Here is a 14,267-nt window from a genome sequence, read left to right as displayed (position 1 = left end):
GAAGATCCTTTGTTCTCGGGACTCTGTTTTGGTTTATATGTATTGCTTAGATACTTTTATCTCCATTAAATAATACAAACTGTGATGACTCCTCTTATGGGAGATTTTGGAGAATAGGTTTTATGTATTTGTGTCCCTTTGGGTTTCCTTTGTGGTTTTCCTTACTTTATCATATGTATATATTACTATGCTCGGACCGGTTATCTTCGCGGCCGGATTTTGAGTCTTGATAATCCTGTTTTTGACACTCCTTTGTATATATATAATCTCGCGTTGGTTTATCCTTGTTCGTTACGTTATCGATCGGAGTGTTGCGCTTTCGAGTTGCGATTTTTGTTTACCCCTTTTTCTACAAAGGCTCCTAGTTATAATCGTTCATTCATACTACTATACTTACTAAATTTTTATTTTAGAGGTCGTAATACCTTGCCATCTCTGAATTATGACTTAAGCATAAGACTCTGTATGGTAGGGTATTACAATGAAGGTCCCTAAACATTAGTATAGACCATTTTTAATGGATGATTGAATTGAAAATTATCAGTGTTAAAAGGCAGTGAGTGCATTTTGGACATACAATAAGACTTGCATAGAGATGAATGATTAATATCATTTTTATTCATATGAATCGAAGAAAGATTACAAGAATTAAGTACTGAAGATACAATGTTAGGGGCATAATGACCCAATCTTTGATCTAGACCTGAAAATAAGTACAAACAGCAGTAAAAGCAAGAGGATTTGACTGAATTTTAGATGATTTAGTTATAGCAATCCTCTCAAATTCATACACTCCTTGCTTAGGATATCCTCGGAGCAGAATCTGGTGGGAGCCCTGTGATTTTACATAACTTGCATCAGGATGAAATTCAAAATAGCAATTGTTGTCAACTGTGAATTGATGCACACTGATTAGATTATGAGAGATATCTGGTGCATGAGTAATTGTTTTAAAATAAATCTGTGATTATTATCTAAAGAGATGAGATATGAATGACCAATGTGTGCAATAGGAGTTTGAGAACCATTACCTGTTCTGCCCCTTGAAAATCCGAAGAGGAGTAAAGATTGGTCTGATCATTGGTGATATGATGTGAGGCTCCCGTGTCTGGAAACCAGGAGGATTCAACATCAGATTTAGGTGTTGTAAAATAGGCTCTGGGGTTGTGAAAAGAGTTTGGTGGTGGTGTTACTGAGGATGAGGAATTGGAATTGTCGTTTGAATTTATGTGAAAATTCTTGTCGAACCGATGAAAACATGAAGCTGCAGTGTGTACAAATCTTTCACAGAGTTGGCATTGAGGACGATTTGTGGAATTCCAATTCGATCTGCCACCTCTAAAGGTTCTTCCTCGTCCTCTTCTTGCTGCGAAATCTCTATCATTTTCTCTATTGTTGAATTGATAGCTGGTTTGAGTGAAGTTTGATTGTATGATTCCAAGATCAGGTTTCTTGAATTTTTCCAACATACTTTCATGAGAGATCAGTAACGCTTTAGCATCTATTAGACTCAGAGTCTGATTTTGACATCATCGAGATGTAGACTTTGTATTCTTCATTTAAACCCTCAGTAATGGCTTCAAAGTGCTCATCAAGTGTTAAATGATGACCCATGGCAACTCAAGAATCAACAATTTTCCTAATTTTCTTGAGATACTCACTAGCTGAACTTCCTCCTTTCTTGATGCTTTTCAATTCTGTCCTTAATTGCTTGATTTTGATCTTCAAAAATTTTGCAAAGTGCTCTTGAATTCTTTCCCATATCTGATAAGTAAATTTGCAACCAATCATTTTTGTTTTGAAAGATTCATTCATGAATTGAAGAAGTCATGTAGTGAGAAGATTATCACGTTGTTTCCACTGCTTGTAGCTCTTTGAAACTGTGTTGGATGCACGATCTGCTTCAGAATCAAACATGGAGGGGACCAATTCTTTCTGGAGGTGATCTTCAAGATCATTGGCTCCTATTGTGAATAAAACAAGTTGTTCCCAAGTTAAAAAGCTTGCTTCATCAAACTTGTCACCAATCAGCATGAACTTCTGAGAATTATTTGTGAGAAGAGGAAGATTGTTAGTCATGGTTAGTGTTTTGGAAGATGTGATTTCTGGTGAATTTACTTCTAGATCGGAGTCTTGCTCTGATACCATGTTTGGTACCAGAGATCAAGAGTGAAGAAGAAGAAGATTGAAGATGAACGTCGCAGAGGAGATTTTGCAACTAACAATGAAATTGGTATTGTGTATCTTATCATTAAATGAAATAAAAGAAATTTTATATTGTACATGAAATGGACCACATAAACACTATATATAGAACTCAATCTTTCCTGGCCCAGAAACCAATTGATAATAGAATTGATAGCTAAAACAGAGTCTTAACACAATAAATCTTGATTTTCTTGTTTAGTCAAGTTATCTCAGTAATAATATTGTTTCTACACTTAACAAAGCTAATTTGGGGATTAAGGTTTTTAAATTTGGTTCAAAGACTAAATTATCATAAAAAAATTTCTACAGCAAGTCAACTATCCATTGTCTTGCCAACATGTCAGAAATTAATTCAGATCAGCTTTCTGATGGCATCTCATGGACGAAGAGTGCTTGAAGGACGACTTTAAATCCCGGAGTATAACTTCAAGGATGAATATGAGTAACTGTTAATTTCAAGAACCACTATCAGGCTCGAGTATAACTTCAAAGACCACTTTGAAGCTTAACACGAGATTGCACGTCAGTGTTGGTGTAAAATAAGAGACACATTGCAACAGTATACATTTATTTAATTACTTATAGCAAGGAATTGTACGGCAATGCTATGATATACCAATATGGCGTTTCTACTTCCATAATCAAATTAGTTTTATAGGTGATTAAAATAGATCCAACCAGTTCAAGTGCCTGGGTCTTACATTGAATAGCTTTTTTTCCCTTGGTTAAGACTGATCTAAGCGTGAAGAGATTATTATTATTATTATTATTATGCAGTGGATTGACTGCAATGATTAGTGAAATTTTATGGAAGATGATCCAAAATGTAATGTCCAAGTCGACCCGTGCGGAAAAGATTAAGCAACTTCCCAGCAACCTTGACATGAGCATCTTCTCCACATTCAGCTGAAACATGGAAGGCTTCTTGCAATGCAGCAAACTGCCTAGCAATAAGTGCTCCCATTTCATCTTCATAGCTTATGTTTCCATCAAAAGATGAAACTGTTTCGAAAAGGGTTCGCCGAACATGGCACACTATGTCATCCTACCCAAGCACACCAAGAAAAAGTTAAAATAAGTAGATAATTAAAATAAAAGAAAGGAGACTGCTCACTTCTTCAATACACACTTTTGTGTGTCTGGGGAAGGAAAGGGGAGAGGAGGGGGGTGGGGTTGGGTTTAAGTAACAACATAAATGAGAGGCTTTACCTTTTATATTTTCATTTTACAAAATATAATTACCAAAGATTAAGATCAATTGCAGGAGAATAAAACAATATCTGGAGTATAATTCATTCATATTTATGATATACTAAGGAATGAAGGAACAAAATATACATGCCATTTTGTCATCCAAACCGAGATTTGAATCTTGCGACTTCCAAGGTAATCTGAAAATCCTATAGCTGAGTCATTGGTAGGAGTCCAAAGAGCATATATGCAAACTTAATAAGAAATGTAAACAATTCTTTGACTCCATTGATTAACAAGTTTGTATAGTTACACTGAGAACCGTTTATTAGTGTTCAACTTTTTGATTGTCCTTTCATTCTTCCGCTTCCAGAATCCAAATCTTATTGTTTTAATGAGAATGTAACAATGACTATATTTTAACTATACAATTGAAAGTCAACTACACGAAGAGTCGTTACCAATGCAGTAAGCTAGTAAGTTAAATACCTGCGTGTGATCAGTTGGAATTTGCTTTTTCTTCTTTCCTTCAAACTCAGAAAAAGTCAAACACCCTGTTGGAATGCCGTGGTATATTCCGACAGTATTATCACGTGATAATTTTACCCATTTCTTGTATTGCTCACTAGAGTTGAGAATAGCCAGAAAATATTCAGCAATTTCTTTTCTACTGACCAAACAATCTCCGATTGTTCCTGCATAAGGAATTAAAACAAAGGCATGATTTCTATCAACAAAATGTAGATATTATCAAAAAGTTTGAACTACAAAAGCTAAACTAAAACAGAAATAGTATATTGCTTTTCATGAGGATAGCTGTTTTTGTGGTACGTTTGCTTCACTTTTATGGGTTTGCTTGTTAGTGAAGGAAGGAATTTGGTATGAAAACAATTCAGCACTTTCTTAATGAAGGAAGATAACTTGAAGCATAGAAGATGAAGAAATATTGAGGCATGAGAACATTTGAAAATTGAAATCGTTAACTGCACCAAGAAAGGCAGAATGGTCTTATGGTCCAATCCTTAAGAATAAACTTTAATAGTTGCCAACTCAACTAGTTTTGGATCTGATAGTTAAGTTCATTAAGTTTCTATATGCCTGTAGTATCTAAACATTTATTTAAAGGAATTTAGAGTGTGTTTGGAATATAAAAGAAAGGGAAATTATTTGAATTAAGATAAGCTCAATTGAATTGATTTGATTTGACTGATAAATCAAATCATGTTTGGAATATTATGAAAAGAATGGGTTTGCAATTGCCTTGATTTCCAAATCAATTATTATGTTTAAAAAAGATCTTAAATTTGATTCTCTTTGCAAGGTCATCAATTGGAGTATTGTGTTTGGGTTGGTAAAAGTTTAAAGGATGAAATAGTCTTTTCAAATATTTAGAACTCAAAAAATCCAAATCATATTATATCCTATCTAACAAGGTGGAATTTTTTTATCAAAATATAAGATATGAAAAGTATAGGATTCGACTAATAAATTCTTTTCTTATTTTGTTAAATTCCAAATACATTATTTGATCTCTAAATCAATTCTTCTCTAGGTTTGTTGGATTCCAAACACACTCAATAATGCAAATTCAATATAGACTATATGGTCTTCTTTCTTAATAGCAGAAGAGATTTTGTTGTGGCCCACGCGTACGCATGGCTCCTGTTTCAGCAAAATTGGATTTTGTGTTTTTTAAGCTTAATTTCAAACTTCTAAACCTCTATTTTCATTCTTTTAGCCCCAAAGCATAGTAGTAACTCTAGTAATACAATGAAGTTAGGAAATGGGGGTAGCTTGGGGGTGAAGTAAGGTTGGAAATTGATGAATTATCTATGGAAATGTAAATACTTGGAGTGCATATGGTGTTATGACTTTAATGAAAATGATTATGCAATGATTACAAGTATTATGAATGCTTTTGGCTTATACACTCAATTATCTGAGATACGAGTTTTCCTGGGTAAAATATCGTGACTTGCCACCACATGTTCCAGGTTGAGACTCGATACTCTGTTGACCCTACGTCATAAAGGTGACCGGGTACGTATAAATTCTCGGGAATGGTACCCCCATTGAGCAATTTGTGTGTGTGTGTGTGAGAGAGAGAAAAAGCTATGCATAGACTCTTGACGATGCGCGACGGGGGACAGTCCAGGGTTTAGCAGCCGGACTTGTCGGGTTGGCTTGATAACTGACAGATGAGCCTCATCAGTCATAGGACAGGCATACATCATGTGAATATTGTTTGCTTGTTTGCTATGCATTAATTGGGAGTGCCTAATTGATTATAATATGTTAACTGTTATACTTGCTATCTGTATTACTTGTACTTTATCTGTGTTTGCTTTTGTTTGATTGTCTGTCTATGCAAATTCACTGGAGATGGAGGAATAGAGGAAAGGTAGACAGACTTAGAGTTAATGTTAAGTTTAAGTTAAGCTTAGATATCCTTAGAAGACCACCTGTTTATGGTTTCTATATTAATACTTTAAGCTTCAATATCTGAGCGTCGGCGTTCTAGGATTGCCTCTAGCACTCCCAAGACCTTATATCTTATGTGCATGACACCTTTACCATGCTGAGAACCCCCGGTTCTCACTCCATACAATATTGTTGTTTTTCAGATGCAGGTCAAGAGACACTTCGGTAGGCGTCTGGAGCTCTACAGCAAAGGGGTTTCTGGGTTATTATTTTGGGTGTATATTTGTATATAATCCTATGTATTTAACTCTCCGACAACTTACTTTATTTTGGTACCGCTTAGAGGTTTTATGGAGAACTAGGATTTTTAAACATGTATCTTTGGGTTAAAAGTTGTATATTTTGTATGTGAATATTCTCTAGCCAGCCTTAGCTTCGTAGACTGAGTCGGAGGCTTGTTATCTTGTATTCTTGACCTCCTAATCCTGTTTTCTGTTTAGTTGTGCTTATAAACTTTAGTTTTCTTCGCACGCAAGTAATCCTTAATTCTGAGTGTTGTGCTTTTTATTTTGCGATTTTGCTTTATCTGTTTTTCAAGACTCCTCGTATACTGTATCATTTTCGATATTATTATGTATATATTTTATTTTAGAGGTCGTAATACCACACCACCTCTGTTTTACGGCTTAAGCGTAAAGTTCTGTGTGGTAGGGTGTTACATTATGGTAGACCAGAGTGAAAGTACAATTATGAGGAGGAAGATATATTATCCAAAATATATAAATTCTACTTAACTTTCCAGAGTAAACACTCAAGATAGTCCTTGAAAAATCACATGTACATTCAATTTTGTCCTCAAAAAATCAGATGCCTCAAATTGATCCTAAAAGATACAACCATGAGTCAAATTGACCCTTCCATTAGTATGATGATGACACGTGGCATAAATAATTATGTGACACGTTATCATCTAATAGAAGACTGATTTGATTCATTGTTGTATCTTTACTAATTTGAAGCCTCTAATGTTTCGAAGACCAAATTGACACGTGTGATCTTTTAGAAATCATTTTAACCATTAACTAAGTGATGTTCGTTTAATAAACACAACACAGCAAACACAAGAAAAGGATAAAAATACTTTAACACACCTGTTAAAATTAGTTTTGATAGTACTTCAACGTCAGGAACATCAGGAGATAAAACAGATGGTGTGTCTAAGACAAAAATATTGGGATGACTACCAATCTGAATGGAAAGCAAAGTTTCAGCAGAGAGAAAAGCATTAAAAGATGCAATTAAGACAAAATTTGCAACAAGTTCTTGATTAACTTGTCATCGGCTCAAAAAGTTAGGACATATAAACAATTTTCTTGGTTTTAGCATCTTAAGGGTATGCACACCTCAAAAAATAAGATTATGAAAATAAAAACTATATATATATATACATGCTTTATTTGAGTCTTTGTTAGATAACAATTAAAAACAAAATTGGATGCAAATTTTGTTCCTAGTAGTTCCTGAAAATAAGGTAGGAATAACTATGCATCATTAATTGCTTTTCTTTTATCTGTTTTTGCTTTTGTGAGGATCACTTGTTCCCCAAACCTCATGTCATTCTTCTGAGCCTTACTATATTCTTTTTATCAAAGCTAAACAGCAAAACCTTGTCAAAAACTTTTAAAGAACAGAGAGAAAGCTAGAAAGTAGCATTAGACACAGGGTTTGAACAATCTTTTTTGTTTCACCTATAAAAGAATAAATTTATTTGGGAAGTCAACAAATAGAAGTACGAAATATTGGACGAAAGAAAACTATTTTGGAGTTTTTCAAATATGTAATTCTACAAAAATATTAAGATATTATACAAACTGCAGGGATAAAACACAGCTAACCTTAAAACTTCTTATGTCTTTAGTCTCCCCAGGTTCTGGACTCACAGTTGCATGCCTCAACTTTCCTTTTTCTATAAAGTGAATTTTTCCATAGAGAATAAATTTTACAAGATAGAACTCAACAAACTGACAAAATACACATCAACTTGTGTTTTTCAAAAGTTGAGCTTGTCAACTACTCTACATCAAAATTGTAAGAAAATTTTAAATTTAAATACCTGCTGCACTACTTCTCCCCACTTGATGCAAGGAATTGGCAAGAGCTGACTTTCCAACATTTGGAATTCCAATTAACATCACTGTTGCAGTATAATTAGCATGACTAGTTCCCCTCAGTTCTCTCACTTGCCGCTGTATAAGGCCCAAAAGCTTTACAAAGGAAAAGGTCCAATTAGTAATTCATGAACAACTAGAATCAATAAAATAAGAAGATCAATATAGATGTATCAAAATTATACTCTATTTAGCACATTTCATGGTTGTCATATTTCTATTGTAGAATATGCACAAGATCCTTTTCCCTTTTCTTTTGTATATTTTGAGTTTTCATGAAAGAATTATTTTGTAAGTGCAGGAGAAACCAAAGATAACAAAGCAGGACATGGTATACTGCCTGCCAACAAGATGAGGTTGGGAGCAACCTTTAGTGAACATATAGACAATGAAGGAGAAGATTTCAGCCAATTCAAGACGATTTCACCTTATGTGACTTTCTATGATATCACCATTCAAATTGGTGAGTAAACTATATCTAACGGTTGATATATCCACTAACAAGAAAGTGGAACGAATTCATATTCCCTACAAAATCAGTAGCAAACCATCAGATGTTTCCATAGAGAATGCTGAGTTCTTAAGAATCCTAAATTGCCTTTCTCCATTTATGCTTGAGGCTCAGAAAATAGGTGCTGATTGGTCATATTTTGATCTTGAACTGGAGGTATTGACAGCCATTTATGGGTTAGCAAGGAAATAGGCTGAGGAACTGAACATTGGGCAGCAGGAGCGGTGGGCTTTGTAAAGGATAGTTATATAAACAGGATTTGATCGTGTGGAAAGTGCTTTATTTCAAATGCATTTATTCAAATATAGAATGTTCTCTACTAGGCTGCATTTGAGACAAGGGATAGGGTGGATCTTGACACTGAGACAGACACACAAGTATTCTTCCTTCTAATATGTGCATTGAGAAAGTGTATTTCAGTCCCTCCATGTGTTTTGCTGTTTCTGTCTCTCTGACTCAGTGCTACCAAACATCTTTGCATACCTCTGTGTCCATGTATTTGTGTCTCTAAGACACTTATCAAACGGAGCCCTAGAGAACATATTCTAGAATTGAATTTACAAGAGAACACACATGAAGACTCAAGACGCCAAATTCTTTTTAATTATAATCATATGAATCACTGCACATCAATTGAGAATCTCAGTTTCACAATTCCACTCACTACAATATGAATCTTTTTGCCACATGTGAAACAATAACAATAACAATAACAATAACAATAAAAATTACTATTTATGAAGGTTGCTATAAAATAAAATTGTACTTTAAAAAAGGAGTTCAGAATAGCAACAACACAGAAAACAATTTCAGAATCTCAAACTGACTTCTCCTAAGGAGCAAAAGTTATTTGCTAGACTGAAACAAATCAAAATACTGTGTGCTACAAACAAAACCATTGATGCATTATGCCACATGTACATGTACACATTCAGTATAGTTTACCTCTTTGATGCTCTCCTTGTTATGAGCGTCGACTTCACATGATATGCAATTTGTTCTCCTAAAATAATCAGTCCATGCCTATTCACAAATGGATTACAAGAAAAATTTATGAAATAAATACACAATCAGAAGCTAAAACACTTCAAATGTCACTTGTTACCAGCATAAACAACCAGAATCCTTTTATCCCACTTGGTGGAGCCAAATGAATCGAATAACATCATTATTCATAAAAGAACCTTGGTTGGTAAACAAGTCCTTTAATATAGTTCTTCTTAATGATTTTGTTTATATTTTTCTTAGTTTCCTTGTACTGCTAACTATTGGAACACCCTCTATTTTATCTAATCTTCTTACCAAGGCTTTTGCAATTTTTCTCACATGACCAAACCACTTAAAACTATAGTTTCAATAATATTTCCTACTATAACTTTCTCTCGGATGCCTAATTTCACTCATTACAATGTGTGATTATAGATTGAATAAGGTAACCTCAATCATCCTTTGTTAGATTAGTCCATTAATTAATTAGTAGAAGGTAACTATTGGTTATTCAGTTAGTTTAACTTCTTCAAAGCTTCTATATATGAGCTAACAACTTCATTGTGTAAACGCAACTTTTCTCATTAATTTCAAGTCTTCCCCCTTCTCTACCAAGAATTTCAACAACTAGAGGAAAGCTCACATTGAAGAATACTTACAGTCTTTAGATCTTATTAATTTAGCAACCAATGGAACATACTTGGTGAATATTTTACTTTTAACTATACATGCCTTCTAATTAAAAGTCAGAATCAATACTATCCAGTGTCATGTATTATAATATTACAATATTATTCTGAAAGTGGTGTAGCATTCTTAGTGTATTTGGAAAGTGTCTTCATTTCAGAAACCAAAATGCCCAGAAAAAAGAAAAACCAAAAAGGGTGAGGATTACATACTTGTGAACCAGATCGACCAGCAAGATCCACTTTGTTCAGTGCTATAATTTGCCTAGAGGAGCATAGGTTGTTTCTTAATAACTCACATTCTGAAGACAAAGGAATCTGAAATTAGAGGGATGAAGAAAAAAGTAAGTTTAAAGTAAGGGAAAGAAACAAAAGATAGAAGCTGAAACACGATTTACAGAGGACTGAAACAGCACAAGAGTTTGCGGTGGCATGCTACCCTTGCATCTCTGACTTCAACAATGAGATCCACCAATGGTAACCTTTCAACAAGTGCACGCGAAGCAGCAGCCATCAGAGAGGTGTACCATGGTGCTTGTGCTCTTTTTGTCCTTCCAATTTTCTCCTTTACAGCTGTGCCTACTTGTCTCGCAAAATGTGTTGCTGTTGCTGCCATACCAGATGTTGAACATGGCCATGCACTACATGCAGAAATTTATGACTGTTTTTCAAGACATGGAAATTAGCAATCAGGAATACCCATCTTGTCAATTAGTTTAACTAAGTAGTGAATAAAACAAGGCTTTTTATATCATATAGGTTGGTCATTCAATAGCCAAGCGTAACTGTGATGCCCGGCAAAGATAAAGTTTGGCACCAATAAGTACTCTTCACTAATTTTCCTTGACATCTAAGCTCATAAACTTCATGTTTGCAACACTAAGCAAGGGCCGCAAGAAAAAGCTATAGAAATTGATATTAAAAAACAGATATAATAAAATTGATTATCAAATATGTAGCTGTCTCTTACAATATAGTAAAATATTCATCAAAAGAAAATTACTTTTAGAATCATACATTGGGTAAACTACCAAAACTGTCTTCAATTTTTGAACATGCTGGCAAAAATACCTGATGATGTTAAATATAGACATATTCTCAAAAAGTGTTTTAAAGATTGAATTTTAATGTGGTTTTTTGCAAACATGATTATAAAAATGAAACATTTTTATTCTCAAAACAGAATCAGGAGTTTTGGAAATAATATGACAAAAATTATGTGCTCTCCTTAAGAATTCAGAGAGAACAGACAATTGGATCAGAATCTCTCAATGTGATATTATTGGTTGTGCATGAATGAGTTGTGATTGCAGAATATATAGGGCTTATATATTCTGTAATCACAACTCATTGACACACAATATAGTTGGAGGTACAGCAGTCACTACAGTTACAGCTGTCACTGACTACCAGGCAGTGACCTACTGCTCTTAGTGTCTATACACCTATACTCTATAACTCCTCATTCTGATTGATCTATGTTATCTGGAAAATTTTGTCCCTGACTGATTGAATGTGAAGAGATGTATGTGATTCAAAGACTGACACATACAGACCAATTAGATAAAACTTGTCAATTAATCCTTCATAGAGATTAGTCAGAAAAACATGCCTAATCACCAAGTTTGATTTACTTTAAGTAAACCAAATTTTTTTAAAGATCCAGCATAAAGAACAAGGAATGGAATGGAGCAATTCAAATTCATGAATCAAATAATATCACCCAATCTTTGAATATAACTAATAAACTCTATACGCATGGTGCCATGGTTGGCAAACTATGCTCCTCTTGTCAGGTCGAGGAACAAACAGCAATACAATCATTATTTTCCATCAAAATAAAACAAATCATGAGAAAAGTATAATTCTTAAGTTTATAGATCAATGTAACATTTTGAGTTTGAATTATCTAGTTGCTAGAAAGCGGTAGCCGATGCTAGAAATGAAGGATTCCTGTAACGGGTTTCACATCTATCTCCATCTTAAAATGACAAAGTAATCTTAATCTCCGGACCTAAAAGGAGATCATTCACGAAAACCTTGACAAGAAGTGCAAGTGCCATATTTCCACCCACTCTGCCTTACCTGTCAGTCATGAACACATCTTGATATCTCATGCATTGCTACTTGCCTGGAGTTAGTACATAGCGAAAGAGGCAACATCTCTAAAACAATTAATCTTTTCAGATTATGAAACATTCATCAAGCATTCATCGGGAAAATTGCAACACTAGTCCAAGATTTTCCTCCTTCATTAAGATAACCCCGTATCAATGTGCTCATCCTTCTACAAGAACATCATTTTGGATGAAACACATGTAGCCAAATATCATCATTCTGAATACACAACCCAACTACTTCCAGTTGTTGCCTTCACTCCCTGCTCTTTCATCAGCATTCTAATTTTCTCAGCTTCCTCCTGTCTCCCAACACTAGCATACATTTTTGCCAACAGCACATAATTGGCAGGATTATCAGGCTCAATCTCTGACAAAGCTCTAGCCGCAATCTCTGCCAATTCCAGATCACCAAAGTTCCGACAAGCCCCAAGAAGGGCACCCCATGCTTTGGCAGTGACTTTCACTGGCATCTCTTGTATAACTTGATATGCTTCATGTAACCTGCCTGCCCTGCTCAGAACATCAACTAAACACGAATAATGATCACTATTTGGTTCAACACCAAAATCTTTGTACATCCTAGTAAAATAATACAAGGCTTCATCAGCTAATCCAGCATGGCTACAAGCTTTCAAAACCCCAAGAAAAGTAATCCCATCAGGCTGCACTTTTGCAAATTCCATTTGCTTGAAGATTTCTAAAGCATCCCTTGCCCGCCCATGGAGAGCATATGCAGATATCAAGCTGCTCCATGCAACTAAATCCCTTTCCTTCATTCTCCAAAACACACCATGCGAATGCATAAGGCAACCACTTCGGCCATACGCCTCAACTAAACCACTACTCAACTGGGGATGGGAGTCGATGTCATTCCTTATTGCATAACCATGAATCTCCTTAATCAAATTCAAAGCTGCTACCCCAATAGCAGCAGGAAGCAGAGCAAGAAGGGTTATCAACTGTGGCTTCAATCCAAGTTCAATCATCTTTCTATAGAATGCTATAGCCTTGAATGACCCATCATCCAGTCTTGCCATACCAGCTATAATTGAATTGAAAGTTGATTCATTAGGCATGATATCCATGGCTTGGAACAGCTGTAAAGCATTACCCACTTCATGAAAATGTGAATAGAGCGATATCATTGCATTCCACACAACTACATTTCTACTGGGAATTTCATCAAACAGCTGGCGTGCAGAAGAAACGGAGACGCATTTCCCGTACAAATCCACAAGAGCGCTGGCAACAAACTGGTTTGAAAGAAAGGAGGCTTTGGAGACATGAGCATGGATTGAAGTGCCAAGTTGGGGGCGATTCAGGGCAGTGCAGGATTTGAGTATGAGGGAGAAGACATGGGCATCAAGAGTCAAGGCAAGATATGAATGCATGTGTCGGAAAACAGCAAGCGCTTCTTCGTGACGACCACCGCTTATGTGGGAGGACATGTGCTTGGTGAATGAAAGCAAGCGTGTAAGGTTGGTAGAGTAAGATCCCATGATCAGTTGACTAAGACATCCACCCTGTAATTCCTTTGGGTTATTGATTAATTAAGCCATGCCTATGGTAATGGTAAACCTTTCTAAGCGTGGGAAATGGATTCAACCCAAAGGGCTCTCCTATGGCTATTAGGATATCTAGCTCGTTTTTTGAATGTGTTTTATGTAATATTTGTTCTAATGAAACGTTTGATAACAGAACCAAAGGAGAGTTTCATTTCTAGTTGAAGGTGAAAGTCAAATCAAGTTAAGTCGGAGAAGAAACAGCAAGAAGTAAGAGAAGAGAAGACACTCACAGATTGAAGACACAGCTTTGTGCGCGGCTCTCGGCTGATTTCGGTAATTCGGTGGATTTTACAAACTCCCTTTTCTTTTAAATAAAAAAATAGAACTTGCTTTTGTGGGTGTGGTTTTTAGAATGGTTGTGACTTTAGGCTCAATTTTATGGAAATCGAACGCATATGTGTGCTATTCTT

The 14,267-nt window shown here is 35.3% G+C and overlaps 1 protein-coding gene across 17 annotated transcripts; it reads right to left on the bottom strand.

Moving 5' to 3' along the window:
• Positions 1-2,755: 2,755 nt before the first annotated feature.
• LOC112703010 (putative pentatricopeptide repeat-containing protein At1g03510) lies at positions 2,756-14,267 on the bottom strand. 17 transcript variants are annotated; one of them, XM_072199453.1, is made up of 9 exons: positions 14,088-14,267; positions 10,612-10,833; positions 10,386-10,490; positions 9,445-9,522; positions 7,934-8,084; positions 7,716-7,786; positions 6,972-7,068; positions 3,889-4,094; positions 2,756-3,608 (listed from the first exon to the last, which is right to left on the bottom strand). In XM_072199453.1, exons 2-9 carry the CDS (start codon positions 10,786-10,788, stop codon positions 3,558-3,560), a joined length of 936 nt encoding a protein of 311 aa, XP_072055554.1. In that variant the 5' UTR covers positions 10,789-10,833; positions 14,088-14,267; the 3' UTR covers positions 2,756-3,557. The 17 variants fall into 17 exon arrangements, 14 of the variants coding, with proteins under 14 accessions (XP_072055554.1, XP_025610073.1, XP_025610071.1 ...); XM_025754288.3 differs by having other exon boundaries at positions 2,756-3,253; positions 10,612-10,813; XM_025754286.2 differs by having other exon boundaries at positions 2,756-3,253; positions 14,088-14,265.

This window comes from Arachis hypogaea, chromosome 7 (assembly GCF_003086295.3).
Source record: "Arachis hypogaea cultivar Tifrunner chromosome 7, arahy.Tifrunner.gnm2.J5K5, whole genome shotgun sequence".
In the NCBI taxonomy this organism is placed as follows: domain Eukaryota; kingdom Viridiplantae; phylum Streptophyta; class Magnoliopsida; order Fabales; family Fabaceae; genus Arachis; species Arachis hypogaea.
Note: the sequence above shows the minus strand (reverse complement) of the source record. Positions and strands in the feature narration are given on the sequence as shown.